The 16,503-nt window shown below is 41.7% G+C and overlaps 2 protein-coding genes across 2 annotated transcripts; both read right to left on the reverse strand.

Annotated features, from left to right (window-relative positions):
* Positions 1-2,972, reverse strand: LOC112486562 (oxygen-regulated protein 1-like). The gene is made up of 2 exons (XM_025053756.1): positions 1,074-2,972; positions 1-258 (listed from the first exon to the last, which is right to left on the reverse strand). Exons 1-2 carry the CDS (start codon positions 1,518-1,520, stop codon positions 37-39), a joined length of 669 nt encoding a protein of 222 aa, XP_024909524.1. The 5' UTR covers positions 1,521-2,972; the 3' UTR covers positions 1-36.
* An 8,362-nt stretch (positions 2,973-11,334) lies between these two features.
* On the reverse strand, positions 11,335-16,006 carry sox7 (SRY-box transcription factor 7). Its single transcript, XM_008337374.3, has 2 exons — positions 14,156-16,006; positions 11,335-13,101 (listed from the first exon to the last, which is right to left on the reverse strand). Exons 1-2 carry the CDS (start codon positions 14,388-14,390, stop codon positions 12,131-12,133), a joined length of 1,206 nt encoding a protein of 401 aa, XP_008335596.1. The 5' UTR covers positions 14,391-16,006; the 3' UTR covers positions 11,335-12,130.
* Positions 16,007-16,503: the final 497 nt, after the last annotated feature.

The raw sequence follows: 16,503 nt of genomic DNA on the forward strand, positions 1-16,503 counted from the left end.
TAACGAAAAATATATAAAATTAGTAATTTTGTTCTTTTACAGCAATAATTTATGCAGCAATACAATGGTAATGTCAACAGGGATGCAAATACAGTATTCACCCTCAGTTCTTTCAATGCAGATCGTCCTCACACTCAACTTTGGAAGCCGGTCATCAGCTGATTGCCGAAACAAATCTGCAATGGACGGGTGAGAAGGTTTGTGTCCAACACAGACAAGAACGCTGGGACACTGCATGAGAGTCTGCACATTGTCAATCTGGAAAAGAAGAAAGAAGTTTGTTAATGTAACATAAGCATTGTTTCATGATTATATTTACCACAACAAGACCAGGGTTCATGGCATTCTGCTTACAGACGGGGCTGCTACAACAATGTCTGGCGTGAAACACTTTTTACAGCAAGACTGTTGCAAAAAATCCTTTTTTTTTTTTTTTTTTTTTTTTTTTTTAGAAAATCGATTGATATATTTTAAAAATCACTAAACTCAGTGCTTAAGTAACAAACCTTAATTTAATGGCATTGATAAAAAGCACTGAGGAAAAAGAAGTTTGAAATACTGCGAGTACGGTTGATGTTGTTGGCGATGAGCAGTCAGTTTTGATGACAGTGCAGTTTTGGATTTAAAGCCCCCGTTGGTAAAAGGCAGATGAATAGCTTCACCCATGGTCACACAAACCCCAAAGGAGGGTTATTAATTACCACTGTGGAAGACGTGTTTCTGAGACACCACTGGTATCACAAAACCAGGAGAGTGGATTTTTCTACGATGACCTGTTTCTTCTCTCTCAAAAATAGCTCTGATTTGACCGAGATTAATGGGTTGTAGAGAAAACCACAATCTGAGTGTGTAGGAATATCCCTGCTTGACTCCCTCTCCAAACATTTAACCATCTATTTATTCTTTATATTAGCTAAAGTTATACTGACAATATAATGGAAACATTTTAAACTGTAATTATTAACTGTAATTATTGTTGAATGAATCATTTTACAACTTTATTCCCTGCCCTAGTACGGGTTGCGACCCCCACTTTGGAAACCACAATTTAATTGTAGATGTTTATGGCTTACCTTACGACCGTCAACAGTGTAGAGTTTTCTTATGTTGTACTGCATCAGCTCAGACACCTCCTCTAAGAAAAGGCCCAAACTGCGTATACTCCTGCAGTGCAAAACGATGGTCTTCCTGACAGAGGGGTCGCTGTTCTTCACTAACACCACCCGCCGGCTGTGCCTGTGGTGAGAATGAACGTGGCGACCGTGGTCAAAATGCGTTTCTTCGGGTCTGACTGGCGCCGCGTGAACACACTGGTGTGGCTGCTGGTGCAGACAGAAAGGTAATGGGTCACAAGTATGGCCGTGTCCGTGCGCCGGGCAAACCTCCAGAGGCTCGTGGCGGCCCACCAGGCCATGCTTAGGAATTCTGGGTAAGCCAGTGGTGTGGTGCAGAGTAGCCCTTCTTGGACTTTCACATCCTGCAGAGTTGAAGCACTGAAAGCTGTGCTTTTTGGAGGACATGTTGAACTGTCTTCTCTGTCCTCGGAGTGAAATATCTCAGGTGAGTTCAGGAAGGTGTCAGCGACCCACGGCTTTGGTCAGGGGTTTTTCATGAGTTAGTCCGAGCTGATGCCCCACTCATCTGTGTGGATTCCATGGATTCAAGGCTGAAATGTGAAAAAACTAAACACAAGGGGGGAATATACATTTATATATAAAAAAGTGTTTTATACTCTGTAATATTAAATACAAATAATATAAGGAAATTGTAATCTGCCATAAGTGATCGGAAACCAAGAACGAATAATGCAATCAAGAATCTGCTCTATTATACTTATTATATTATCTGGGTTATGGTATACGGTTATTTTCATGTCTACAGTAAAGGGTGATTCAATGTTATTTTGGTAGGTATAGTTATATGGTGTAATATACTTTATACAACATGGTGCTAGCAAAAGAAGCGATAGTTTATTAAAGTAAATGTTAACATTCATATTAGGTATAGTTGTACATTTTGGATATAATTAAATAAAATTGTTTCCATTTTATATATTTACTGCTCTGTTTTAAATAGATAAAAACCTTAGGTAACCTGGTTGTTACATGTGCTCACAGAGCTTTAGGATGAAGCAGAGAGTAATGAGGATAGTGCTCCAAAAATCCTCCAAGTGACTTAAAATAACAAGCTTAAGGCCCAGTGGTGAAAGTGGACCTTAGCTTTTTATAGATGTCACTGTCAGTGTAGAAAAAATGCTGACTCTGTCAGAATAATTTTTTCTCTGCCCTGATCAATAAAGCGAGGATTTCCTATAAAAGTCTCAGTGTATTCTGAAACAATACACCGAGGTGAGGACTATTCTGTGCCGTTTGATGGAAGGAGGCACAATTACTGCAAAGATAGGCTGAGCTGGAGTAAAAACCTAGAACAGATACATCTATTGTTCATGTACTTGTACAGTATCATCAGTGTTGTACTCATAATATTACTGTGCACGCTCTTAAAACATTAAAGCAGTTGCTGCAAGCTCTGCAAATACATTGTATTGTACTTAGTATGTAGTAGAACCTTAAAGCATAAAGGTAGTTGCAGATGACTTTCAAAATATCTGAGAAGGCAATGAAGTACTTTTGTGGTAAAAATTCACAAGTTTCATTAGGAAAACTCACAACACAACACTTGGCAGTTCAATTTGTTCTGCAAATGTCCTGCTGCTAAAAAACAGAGTAATGTTTAATTTGGGGAATTAGTCATTTGAATACTATTATTCAAATACTAATTTTTACTAATACTAGGTTTTAGGATCTTTTTTTGTCCCTTTTTTTTATCATATTTGCCAACTGTGGCTCGTACACAGAGGCCTGCTCTACTTTATCAATTACTGTTCTCTCACTTTCTGCTATCACTTTTTTAATTATCTTGTTGAGAGTCATTATACAGCTCCCTCCAAACAAAATGGACAAGCGATGCATACTCACACCATACACGTCCATAATCCAGAGAATCAAGAAACTAAATTCCAGTTCTGCCAGATATGAACTCCTGCAGAAACACACGAGCTGCTGCAGGCAGCGCAGCCAGAATGCAGTTCAAAAGCCTCAGTGCAGAAGCAGGCCTACCTGCTAATCAGGTACATGAGAAGCTAAGGATAGAATGCAAAGCCTCGTTAATCACTCTGCGTTTGGACTCAAATCTGCTGAGGCTTTGGACACATGACTCGGACTTCAGCGTTGCATAAAGCGAGTTAAACACGCTTTTAGAAAAGGAGTTGAAGACTCAGTGACAAGTTATGACTGGGCATCTGCCACACGTTTGTCCTTCAGCCATCTATACAGTACACGGCTGCAGCTGTGACTGGGTTTGGATATGCATTGATCTTTAACCATTTCCCTGTGTGCATCCAGGATGTTTAAAGATTTCATTTCTTGACCATTTTAAAGCTGTCAAAGCCACTTGTGGAATATATTTCAGTGTGTCATAAAAGTAAACATATATTTCTGGATTTCCTGTGAAATTATTTTCAGGGTTCTCTGTGATATCTTTATTTTGCGAACAGCAAAGATTTTAAAACTATAATTAAGAATGATTATTATATATTATTTTAAGCTCTTAATTATAATGCCATGTTGTACAGCTTGCTATACACCAAGAAAACAAAGCAGATAAAAACAAAATTCCAGCAAAAGACAAAAAGTTGTCACATCGGGTTAAAACAAGATGAATGTGCAGAAAGAGCAGCAATAAAACCACCCATTTGTTTTCCAGGTCACTGTGATGCTAATAAGGCAAAGCCTTTTGCTAATTAGCCCAGTTGGACTCAGCAGCCTGGTCGGCATGATCACATCATGCAAACTGTTGAACAAGGATGAGAAATGCTTACAAGGTAAAAAAAAAACAACAACAACAAAATAAAACACTAATCACAGACTACCAGTATGTGTGTTTTTCTAAAAAATATTTTAGATAAGGTTCTGTAAATATTCCCCTGGGTCATCTCACTCTTCTCAGGCACTACAATACAGGAGGGGTTACCCTTATCAGGGGTTTACAGATGACAGCCCCCAACCCCCCCCCCACTTCCCACACACTGATGACGGAAGGTTCAAGAAAGCGCTTAATTACAGGAGCACCCACTCCCACCAGGCTAACGCTAACCCACACAGAGGGCCGAGCTCTGGAGCTGCCATCTATCTTAAGTCTTAAGCAGCTTGAAGGGTCGTGGAGGGTGGAGTTGACTGGAGGTGGGCAGATTTATTGTGTCCTGACTCACGGGAGAACAGAGGAAAAAGACCTCCCCTGCTGAGTCATGACAACAGACCGTGAGTGACTCAGAAAAGAAGTTGAGTTTTTCCTGTGTGAGGAAAACTCTTGCCTTGCTTGGAAGTAACCCAAAGAGTTTCTGATCAATGTGAGTCAGTGCAGCGTGACATCATCACAGAGTCCGACATAAGAAAGACTTGATTTCACGTCTTCTCTTGTCCATAATGAAACACAAACACCATTTCCAGAAATGCTGATATACCTGGTATGTAAAAAAATAGCAACAGTTGACTGTATCTGGACTAGTCCAGGTTGTTAACAGTGCAGATCCAACACACAGGCAGTATGTCATCAGCCATGGCACAAAAGATGGAAATACTAGTAACAGTATCAGAAAGAGACACATTCAATTTTCCTTGGAGCTGTTGGTTGACAATGAGTCAAAAATCATTTTAATAGGGTTTCCCCTTTTCCTATTAACTCTAATCATTACGTCTTATGCCAATCACACTTTATTGATTTTTTTTAAATTTTGGAATTAGAATTGCAATTTTCTAATTATAACAGACATATAGATTTTTTATATATGTAAACAAATATTTTCTTTGCATTTGTCTTGGATTTTCTTTACCTTGCCTGCAGTCTGCAATAACTAATACTTATGATGAGCTCAAGTCTAAAATACATTAACTCTAGTTAAAATTGAACCTTCAAAACGAGAAAAAATGAATATCTGCAGTTTCCAAAGGGTTGATATTCATCTTGTCAAATATTTTTCCTTTTAAAAAAAAAAAAGCTCATCACTGTCCTGTTCACGTGTGTGTTACAGCTCAGGCTTATCACTCCCCCCTCCTGGCTGCTGTTAGAATATCAAGGCTGATTAGAGGATGACCTGCTGTGTGGGTTGTGTTAAAGCTGCACTGAAGCCCTGAGCAGTGAAACCAGCAAAGCTTTAATACTAAGGTAAGACTTGAGCATCCAAATCAGAGAAAAAATATATATTCAAATACGTTGTTCTACATCAAGCAACCAAGACAAGAGAACAGTTCCTTTGTTTTATCTTAAACAGTGTAAAGGAAAAGACAATTAAGAGGAAATAAAAAACTCTCTTTATAAAAAAAAAGCATTCATTGACATTATTTTTCTATAATGCTGTGGTAATGAATCAGTTCATATTATTCCTATTTAGTTTGTGTACGAGAAGCTCAGGAGAATTAATAACAGACCACTAAGCAAAAAAATGGCCAGTTTATAAATGGTGTAACTTGGCCTTTAAGGTCAGGAGCTGTGGTAATTAATGACTTTTTACAGTTACTCAGAACCTGGGAAAGCTGCACGCTGAAAGACTCCAACCCCCCCAAAGAAATAAAGGACATTGAAATAAAGGCAAGAATCAGATCCGAAGCAATATTACTTCAAAAGACATTGAAGTAATATCTGTGCCGACATGTAGGTTACCCTGCAGAAACGTGACTCTGACTGCTGGACTTTCTTATCAGAGCGTTCAGCAATCACTGCTCTTAAGTATTCGGCCATCTGTAATAAACAGGGACCAATCCAGTCCATATCCTGTTTTGAACCTGTCAGCACCGTACTTTAGTTGAAGTGTCTCAGCCCTGGGGACAGCTGTGTGAGTCATTTCCGCGTGGCTCATTTTTGATGTTGGGTCTTAAGGAAACCGGGCCGAGCATCCAGCAGGAAGGGATTCCTTCAAGCTCAGACATCAACAACATCCCGAGTATTACACTCATCATGTAAGGTCAGAGGACTGGGAGTCAGAATGGAAATGATGCCAGTGTGACCCACTGCCAAGGTCAGTACCAGAATCTTACCCAGAATCCCTAAGCATAAACAGCACATCAAGGTGGAGGAAATGTTGTGTGTCATGGATGACGTACTTAGCAGCAGCAGTAAATGAGGTCGTTGTTCCTGTACGTAGGAATGTAATACCTTAGGTTGGTTTTGATGGACGTAAATGACAAGTGATTGACATGTCAACACGGGGGGAGTGTTGAGGTGTATTTGAATTATTTAAATTCATTGTCAAGGGCTGTCTACAACAGTTCCAAATACGTTTATTATTATATTTATATAAGTTTCAGGCAGGTTTTAAAAATGAGCGATATTGAACTCAAAGCCAAAGTACATTTTTCTACCAAACTAGACTTACACAATGAAGTGAGGGCGGCTGGAAATTGAAACAGTAAGTTTCATGTGTTTGTGTAACTGCTTGAGTAGGGCTTAGACTGAAAAACTTTTAAAGATTGCAATTGTCTTTTTAACATTAATAAGCTATTCCCTTCTTTTTAATGTTAGACAGATATTTTACAATAAAGAGATTTAAAATATTGGCTTCATTGTCATTTTCAAATTCACCTTCCACAAAACCCACATTTTCTGTTTTTTACCTCCCTATATATCCAAAACATGGAATGGTCTGTGGATTTGGAGGTTTGCTTTGTCTATTCTACAGTGGAGCTGTTAAAAGGCTCTCTCTCACTGCTGATTTTATAACATCACTCATCTGTGTCATTAACACGTCTGCATTTCAGGATGCGAGCTGAGTCAAATCTGTCGGTGCAGGACGGTGGCAGTAGTAGGGCCGCTAAAATGGAAAGACGGGTGGGTGACCTGAAGTCATGTAGGCGCTTGACTTCCAGTCAGCACAATTTGATCATTGATGATCGAATGCTTCTGGTTCAAAGCTTTTGGTAATAATTTCAAATACGGAACAGCATTTAAAATGTCACAGTGAAAGGAGCATTAGATCACTGCTAGATACACATTTTCTATGGGAATCTAAACGCACTACGGCTCCTCCAGTGACTCCTACAGTATGCAATCTCAGGGAACAGTTATAGGACGTTATATCTCCTGAATGGAACAACCGCATCGCAATTAGGAAGGACAATAGGAACATCCTCCTCCACAGCGAGGTGAAGAGTTATACCACCCCAGGGAGAATCAGCAGTCAAAAACAAGCCAAGTAGTGCTGCTGCTTATACAGTAGCTAATGCTACCAGACAAAGAGAGAGGCAGGGAGGGAGGGAGGGAGAGGGAGAGAGAGAGAGAGAGAGAGAGAGAGAGAGATTGATAATTAACTTAATCATCACTGAAATGTTTTGTTGTTTTTCTTTTATCTTTGAACATATGATGTCACTTAATATATTTATTCAATTTATTCCAATGGTGTCGTTAACAAAATGTACTTCTATAACTGTCATTTTGTAATATTTTTGCACTAGCTTCCTTGCTCCTGCGTTGCTTTCAGTAACCAGGCTGTACTTGTGGCTAAATGGAAATCTAGCCTTCTCCTTCCTCGCCTTGGCAGCCGTACGCTGGCCTCCCTCTGTGCTTTCGCTGCTTGCCTGTATCTGCTTAGAACAGGTGCCGCGTCCTGTTCAGCTGCAGCATTCACAGCACAGGTATGGATGGGAGGCCCTTGGCTGCTCGTTCAGTCCCCCAAGTTTTCCAGGGGTCCCCATCTGTGTCCCTGCACATCCTTGTGCCACATGGCACACGTCCCTCGACGAGTCTGGTCCATTCTTTGTCCGGCGACGTACAAGCCTGCCCACCGCCCCACACTCTGCATGTTGGTGAGCAACAATGAGATGAAGAATCACTGCGGTCCATAATCTCCCCTTGCATGCATGCTTGTGTGTGTGTGTGTGTGTGTGTGTTACTGTCTTTCCTCCTTTGGCCAGATTCAGGTCCAAGTACAAATTGTAAACAGGTTCTTATGCGGTTGTAACAAGCTCCAACTGGACAACATTAAGGATTTCACTGATGCCTGTCTTCATTGCCTTTATCAACTTCTTTTTCAAATTTAGAGCAAAGTTGATTTTATGTAGAGAGAAAATTGTGGCCAGGAATTAAATTATGTATTATTATGTTCTTCAATTTGTCCTTTAAATTGGCAGTCTATGTTACAAAATTGAAGTGGTTTTGATAAAGTCAGGGTCACCTGTGGGAAATTCATTCAGATTTCAACATTTGTTCATTTGCCCCACAGAGGGGTAAAATGCTCTGACTTGTAATTTGACGTCCATTAGAATTAGACATTTTGCATTGTTTAAAATACAATTTTGAAGTAAAAGCTGTAAATCTATCAGTGAGTGAAGGCACAACAACAGTCCTGGCTACAAATGTTCTAACACTTTGTCAACCCAAGGTTGGATGTGTACAACCCAACAAAACAGAAGAGCTCTGCACTCACAATAAGTACCCACTTGAGCCATAGCGTCACAACACAGACAAACAGCAGCCACTGACTTCCTGCTGCATCAGGACCGTCTTCACAGAATTGCTTCAGGAACTTTATCTTCTAACTGATGAAAATGATATTTTTAGATTAAATAATAAAAAAAAACCCATGATGTTCTGGCAGCACATTCATCTCATGATCTGGGCTGCAACATCAGTCACAGCACACTGTACAGAAAAGGACCGCAGCTAATGTTCACAGCAGGCAGCGAGGATTATTCATATGTATTCATACACACCCACAGTAACACACACAGAACACACCAGACTAATTGTTTGTTAAAATGTCATTAGGTGCAAAGCTTGTTAAGTTGTTCTAAAGGCCATCGCAGTCTCATGCGTCGATATTCCTTAGTCACGTAGTCCAGATTAAGCACTTCCTCCTGACCCACAGTCCATACACATAGAACGTCATAATCCAAACATGGTTATCCTCGGAATATGACGTGATTAAAAAGCTCCCGCGCTTTCTACACAATAGAGCGCCGCACCAACCAGACAGTGAGCCTCCTACGTGCCTCTGGAGGACGCGACACTCACGGCGATCACTACAGTCCAATCAGATGGATAATACAGCTGTGCTAAGCCTCGGTCCTGTCCACACACGGTGTCTTACCTTGACAGTCGGTGTTGACTTAGACAGGCCGAGTTGTTTGTTTGGTCAGGGAAGTGACATGACCGCAGAGGAGGAAATAGGAAACACAACAGACTACCTGACAGGCTCATTCCAAAGGCTTGACCTGATCCTGGAGCAGTGCCAGCGAGCAATCAGAAAGAAATAACAAGAAGGGGCTCTTTTGTTTGTTCAGCCTATATCCTTTTATTGACAAATATTGTAAATCTTTCAGTCCAGGTCTACATTAGATTGGATTTTTTTATCAAATTCTGCCCCTCAAATATAAGAGGAAGGCTTTACCCTGTCATAGACATGCTGCGAGTATCTGTGTGTAAAAAATGGGAGTCTGCAGTGCACAACAATGTCATTCCACTGTTGGGTGACACATTATGTTCTCCTTCTTCCCTTGTTGATTTATTGCAGCTGAAACTGCAGCCGCAGCTGCGTCTGTTTTTCTGGGGTATCGTCTGAATCAAGGTTGCGATGACAGTGAGTCAGACGGAGAGTAAAGGATGTAAGGTGACAAACACTGAGCTTTTTCTTCAATTCTTAAAAGTGCAGTATTCGCAAAGTTTAAATGTAATTTCTGTGAAAGTCATTGAGGTATTTTTGACGGCATGTGTGTTCGCATTTAATTAATGAACAATCATTAATGCAAAGGAAAGCTGTGTAGTAGAAACAATGGCATTGCAGTCAGATGAACTTTTTGTAAGAATCAAGAAAAAATATGTATTTCCTAAGTAAAAAAAGGAAAAAACATCAAACAGAAAAATACAAACAAATTTTACCTCAAGAACAAATGTTGAAGTAAAATATGAATTTATTTATTTTCAAGTGGATAAACTGAATGACTCAGAAATTAAAAATGAGTGTTTCTCAGTGTTCTCCACAAATATTGACCTTGTGTGTCAACATTTAGATAATAGAGGTAATGCGAGGATACTTTAGTTGATGTTTTAAGTCTTTGTCCTTGTCAGAGTTACCGTGTCCTACCCTGCGGTGGTGGACGTGACCGTTGAGACACAGCATAGAGGCCTTTACCAGGGGAGTCTGCTGCAGCACCCCGACCTGACCCCGACACCTCTGCGGCTGACGCTGCACCACTGCCTCCTCTCTCTCACCCTAAATGCCTGGGGCACCACCCGCCCGACTTGCCTCATCCAAAACGTAGCCGCACTCAAACAGACCCTCCACAGACTTTTGACTCCCTGCAGGCACAAAGGCTAATGATATAACCTTAAAGAACAAGAGCACAATATGTAGCAGCTACAAACATGGACACATGATGGATGTTGTCATTCTGTTCAGGTTAATAACAATCACAGACCTGGATTTGACAGAGCACGGTCATGTGTCTTTGTGAAAAAGCCACGTCAACGTGTATATGTTCAGAGCAGCGCAGTTTATGGTGGGAAAAAAAAATCTGTTTTTGTGAAGTTTCTCTGGTCAAACCACCACACACCAGGTTAATAAATCTGTCCTGTGGGTAAAAGTAAAGACAGCTAAGTAAGATGCTAATCAGCACAGTCGTGTTTCCTCCCACTCACTGAACAGCGGGTTCCCTTCCCTCACTCTGACTCTTTAATGCCAGGCCCAGCCAGGCCCAAACATCCTGACGGAGAGAGGCTTTTCCCTTATCAGCCAGGAAACACTGCTCCTCTGCTACATCCTTTTTACAAGAAGCACGACTCAACCGTTCCCAAAAAATGCAGGAAGACCAGCCAGACTCCAGGATTTGAAATCCCCCGAATTCCTTTTAACAAAAATGAAAGAAAAAAAATTGAGGGTAAGAAAGAAAAGAGAGGAAATAGGAGCAATATTAACAGAATGCAAAAAAGTCACAAACCTAATTACCTTCTAATGCTTTTTTTTTTCAATTTTTTTTTTTTTTTTTTTTTTTTGAGGTCTATACCAGCATGATTCAACATATGTTGACGGGCAGAAAAGAGATGAACACGGCACCTGGGATAGAGCGGTGGTTTAAACAACGAACGGCTGGTTCTGTTTAACACGTATCCTCACAAACGCAGATGAAACCAAAAGTAAGGAAGACAGATGCACTGAAAAACTGGCACAGGAATGGGTGTCACTACGGGCAACACTCAGCAAAACCTAAACTAGCAGGAAACAACAAAAGCAAAATGCAAGATAATCAAATCCCTCGCAGCCCCGTCCTGTGAAAGGCTAGAGTCCTGTTTTGTTTTCATGATTTTTATTCTTTGTGTCTTTGTCAGTTTTTATAATTATCCAGTTTTGGGCGTAAAGGTTTGCAAACTCATAGACTCTGCATTATTCACATCCACATAACTTCTCATTAATACAAAAATGGACCTTTATTTCTTTTTTAAATTACCATCTTTCACAAACCTAAATCAGCATACGGTTATAATTACATTATTATTTTTCTTCATAGAGGTTATGATACATATATTATTAGCTACTTGAGAAGTATAAACGCCTCTTCTCGCCTTCATAATACACTGCTTTGTTAAATTGTGTAAGAAATGTCCCACTAAAACCTCATTTATTTACAGCTACTGAGGTAAAAACTCCCAAACGGATGAGAGCGACACGTATGATACAATAAAACATTTGAATGGAAAGAATCGATTATATTACTTACAGCAGGAGTTTATACAAAACATTAAATTAGCTTCTAGAGCACCTGTACATCGCCTAGCCGCAACGCTAACATTTACAAGTGGACGAGTCTTTTGTGATTGCTCCTCTGGTTGACACACTTCAACACAACGGGAGATCGGTGTTCAACGATAATTTGTGTCTGCTTCCCTGAGGTGTCCATCTCCTTTTCTTCACGTTGTTCCAACTGTACTTTGTACTTTCCTGCAACCAGTTCAGGTTTTAATCGTGTTAGGCTGAAGTTGCACACAGACACTGAAAAAGAGATCTTTCAGTGACCGAGTGCAACATTACACCCTGGTGTATTCAACCGTTGTAATGCTGTCGTGCCTGACGGGCGAGCCTTGGGGCTTATGAGATGCCGTAGTTGTTGTAGTAGGCTGCCGTTGCATCTGCCAGCACGGAAATGAGGCTGGTTTCTGCAGAGCTACTGGGGCAGATGGTGGCAGACGCAGTGGCGACCTGAACGTGTCCTGTGACAGTCATACCGCCGCCCTGCTCCGGGTGGAAGCCGCTCCCCGTAGAGTTCAGGTACTGGTCAAACTCATTGCGGTCCACCTCTCCGAGAAGTTCGGCCTGGCTCAGCTGGTCTAGAGTCTCCAAGTGGCCTTGAGTCTCTGGTGGGGGGGACAGCTGACCCAGGTGGCCCTGGTGAAGGCTGTGGTGGATCTGAGGGAAGGACGAGGTACTGTAGTAAGACAGCGCTGGGATCAGTCCACTGCTGCTTCCACTCTGGGACATGTGAGGGATGTGACCTATGTGTGAGCCTCCACAGTGCATTTGGGTGTAGTCGGTGTGGTAGGGTGGAGGGCTGCCAATGTGTGTCTGATTCTGGTGGTGCTCGTCCGAGCAGGAGGCTGAGGAAGAGCAGGAGACGGAGGAGCTACCAGAGGCCGAGTAGTAAGAGGGGGGCACGTGCTCGTGGTCCATGGCGTCCAACGGGGACATCTCTGGAGGAGTGGGCAGGCCGTAGGGATAAGTGTCAAAGCTGCTGTTGGAACCGGCGGGGTCCCTGAAGCTTCTGACACTGGGCAGGGCTGAGCTGGGGCTGGAAAACCCACCGCTGACCCCATGAGGGCTGCCCTCATCTTTGTCAGGGGGGAGACAGAGGGCTCTCTGGTCAGGCAGGGCATTCTGATCAGGGGCCAGACCGCTCAGGAGGAAACCGGGGTCCACTCGCTTGCAGATGCGTTTCAGCTGCTTCTTCCTGCGAGGCCGATACTTGTAGTTGGGGTAGTCCTGCATGTGCTGGACCCGGAGTCTCTCTGCTTCCTCCACATAGGGCCTCTTCTGAGTGGGAGTCAGGGCCTTCCATGATTTCCCTGGAAATAAGAAGCAATGTTTTTATTCATTACCATTATTATTTACCATTATTATTATTAAATTTGTTCATTTAAATTGTTCATAATGAGTAATAAAAGTGTTTGTTAAAGAATCAAATGTAAAAAAAAACCCAAATACACACCATAACATTCTTCTGTTTGTTTAAATTATAATTTATATTCATATTTTTAGCATTTAATTTGGTCATAAACTGCAGGTCATATTAGTATAAATGGGAGAGTGGTGCACATTATTACATAAGATCAACTAAAATAGTTTACAAAATAATGTACGTATTTACATAAAATAAACCAAATTATATAATAAACATCCATGTGGATTTTTAAATATAACTCGTGTCGATCTTGTGTTTGGGATTTTGAGAGTTTGCCATAATAAATATAAAAAGACGCAGTAATTACTGCGACTTCTTGATTCTCAGGTTTCACGTTTCTCCCTTTTTTTTTCTTAATTTTAAATTGTTTTAATTTGTTTTCTTTGCTGATTTTTACTTTACTTTTATCTTAAAGTTCTTATAAGACTAAAAGCCTTTTGAGCCTCTTCACTTTTTATACTCTATGTTTTCGGCCGCGTGTACCGTTGATTCCATATATGGTCGTATCCCAAATTTGTGTGTGTAAAAAAAAACCAACCAAAATATTAAATTTAAATGTAAACTGTTGACTTTAATTTTTAAAGTATAATTCTGCTCTCGGTCTATTCCCGGAGGCTGCGACGCAAACTTTTAAAAATCCAAGATCTTTGGCGAGATAACCAAAACGAACGGAGGTGATTCTTTGTAGTGGTAATTTAAAAAAGCACAAGAATTAAATAATACATCTAAACATTAATTTGAAGGGTTTTTTTTTCTTTCAAATTTAACCAAAGCTCTTTACGTAAAACACTGGATTCGAGGAGAAGTTAAAGACTTCAAAAACAGGCTCGAGGCCGCACATATTTACGCGACACCGAAGTCTATAATAATAATAATAACAGTAATAATAACAATAGTTATCAATGTTAATAAATAATAATATTCGTAATTTTCCTCACCCAACATTTTGCTGAGCTCGGCGTTGTGCAGGTCCGGGTTTTGCACCGCCAGCCGTTTGCGCTCATCTTTGGCCCAGACCATGAAGGCGTTCATGGGTCTCCTGATGCGCGGCTCCGGCGCCTTGTCCCCGGGACTTCTGCGGGGACCATGGATGTCGGCCACGTCTTGTCTGTCTCCTGGGGGACACTCAAAGGACTCCGGCCACGAAGAGTAGGCGCTGATGAGGGCTGCCATCTGCGCGCTGCCAAAAACTCGAGATGCGCCGCGCACTCTTGACTTTGACAACCGAGCGCTCTTCCAACTTGCGTCTCTCTCTAATTACGCGCAACGCCGAGCGAGGATAATCGAAGATGAGGCGCGTCTTCTAACGTATTTTTAATTACTTCTAATTCAAATAAATACCAGTGATGTCTCAGGTTCAGTCTGGATGAGAGGAGCTACAGGCTGCAGCCAGATGTCAGTGCCAGTCTGGAGCAGAGCGCACAGATGTGGCCGGGCAACGAGCGGCTCCTCCTGGTGATTCAGTCTTTCCTGCTCGATGGTGACGGGGGGAGAGCTTTTTATTTGAGGAGCAGGTTCCAGGAGAAACCCCGGAGATTTTCAGCTCCTCCTTGAATACAAGCGGAGGAAGGCTGAGGGGGAGTGAGGGAGGGAGAGAGGGGGAGAGATTTCAACACCACTAACTACTTAAACCGTCCCCACAACAAAGCAACACCTCACGGACTTGAAAGATAACACAAACTTTGGTAAACTGAGAACAAACAAACACACGGACTCAGGTCACATGGTTTATTCCTATCACAGCCTGATTCGAATTGTTCATCAAGGAAACACTATCTGATGTCTGTGAATTCATTAAAATCAAAATCTCTGAGGTCGACAAAGAGATTTCAACGTCATCTCTGTTTCCTCGTTACATAAACAGCTCACCTGACAACATCTCCAACCTGTTCTACAGTCTGTCATGATGACACTGCCAACTGTACACATTAGAATACCACTGAAAGACAGAGCAATATAAATAAATACAAGTTATTGAGTCTGAACAAAAACTATCAATTCAACTTAATGAATCAAAATGGCACAGAAAGCGACCACGATAAAAAAAAAAAAACAAAACAAAAAAAGGAAAATCTCTGAAAGAAAACTAGTAAAAGCTTTGGAAAAAACTGCCAGGACATTGGGGAGTTTGAAATAGAAAATGAAAAAGGACATAACCAAGGGAAGTCAGGAATGGACCGAGACCAGAGAAAGACTGAAGACAGGTGAGACACACTGCAGTTATAACCAGGACATCATTAGAACCTGCTGGTTACAGAGACGTTCCATATGTTCGCAGAAGAGGAGAGGAGACGAACACTGACACAAGGAACACCGTCCTCACCGTGAAACAAAGATGGTGCTGCACAAGGCATTACCACTTGTGTGAGCTAATGCGTTTGTCTAGTTCTTGTGGATGTGTCATTAAAGTCAGAACTTAGTAAATGTGAGGATAGAAAAAAAAAAATATGGCAAAGCACCAAAAGGAAGTCTAGGTCATTGTTGTTGTTTTCTGGCACAACAACAAAAATGGGCATACTTTAAAACCAAGCAGTGATTACCTCCAAAAGGTCAAAGGTTATCTTATTCACTGACCAGCAACCAGCAAAAGCATAGGCTTTTCAGACCAGTAATATTGCCAGCAACTGTAAATCACCGGTCATCTCAGCAGAGAGCCAAACCTGTTACATCAGTGTAACATAACAGATTCAGCAGATCAGCGTTTGGATCACGCTGTGGTTAAAGAGCAGTGACTGAACCACAGACTGCACTACAATCACATCACTTTCCTCCTGTAGACATCAAACACAGCAGTTCCTGTTGACAGGATAGTCTTAAGCTGCAGCAGTGGTAGCCCATAGGCCCACACACACACACACACACACACACACACACACACGGCTCTGATCACTTGTTCCACTGCGTCAAGTTGCCTTATACATTCTCTGGTCAGCGGAGCCTCCAGCAGCCATCTAACTGAAGCGTCAGCTTAAAGTGTTGCAAAGCAAGTCTCACCCCCCCGACAGGAACAGGATACGACACCTGTAGGTACAGATTGTGCGTAGAGCAGTCACCTCAGTGATATATAGAGCTGCACTTCCTGCTGGGCTCTGACGCCGGCCACGTTGGTGAGCAATGCAGTGAAAGTGTGTCTTGCAAAACGGGAGTATGTGTGACGGAGGGTAGACGGTGGCAGTTTCACATTGTATTTACTATTCAGAGCCCAACATGTGAACTGGGGGGTTTCTGAAATGACGAGTGCCTGACTGTGTGTGTGTGTGTGTGTGGGTGGACGCCGTATCAGCCT

Source organism: Cynoglossus semilaevis, unplaced genomic scaffold (genome assembly GCF_000523025.1).
Source record: "Cynoglossus semilaevis isolate Cse_v1.0 unplaced genomic scaffold, Cse_v1.0 scaffold1282, whole genome shotgun sequence".
NCBI lineage: Eukaryota > Metazoa > Chordata > Actinopteri > Pleuronectiformes > Cynoglossidae > Cynoglossus > Cynoglossus semilaevis.

Bases quoted from the DNA above. Each gene is read 5' to 3' on its own strand.
- LOC112486562 (XM_025053756.1), bottom strand. From the start codon at position 1,520: ATGTCCTCCAAAAAGCACAGCTTTCAGTGCTTCAACTCTGCAGGATGT. The intron at 259-1,073 runs GTAAGCCATAAA...CTTCTTTTCCAG, and splicing joins ACACTGTTGACGGTCGTAAG to ATTGACAATGTGCAGACTCT.
- sox7 (XM_008337374.3), bottom strand. From the start codon at position 14,390: ATGGCAGCCCTCATCAGCGCCTACTCTTCGTGGCCGGAGTCCTTTGAG. The intron at 13,102-14,155 runs GTGAGGAAAATT...TCTTATTTCCAG, and splicing joins CGAGCTCAGCAAAATGTTGG to GGAAATCATGGAAGGCCCTG.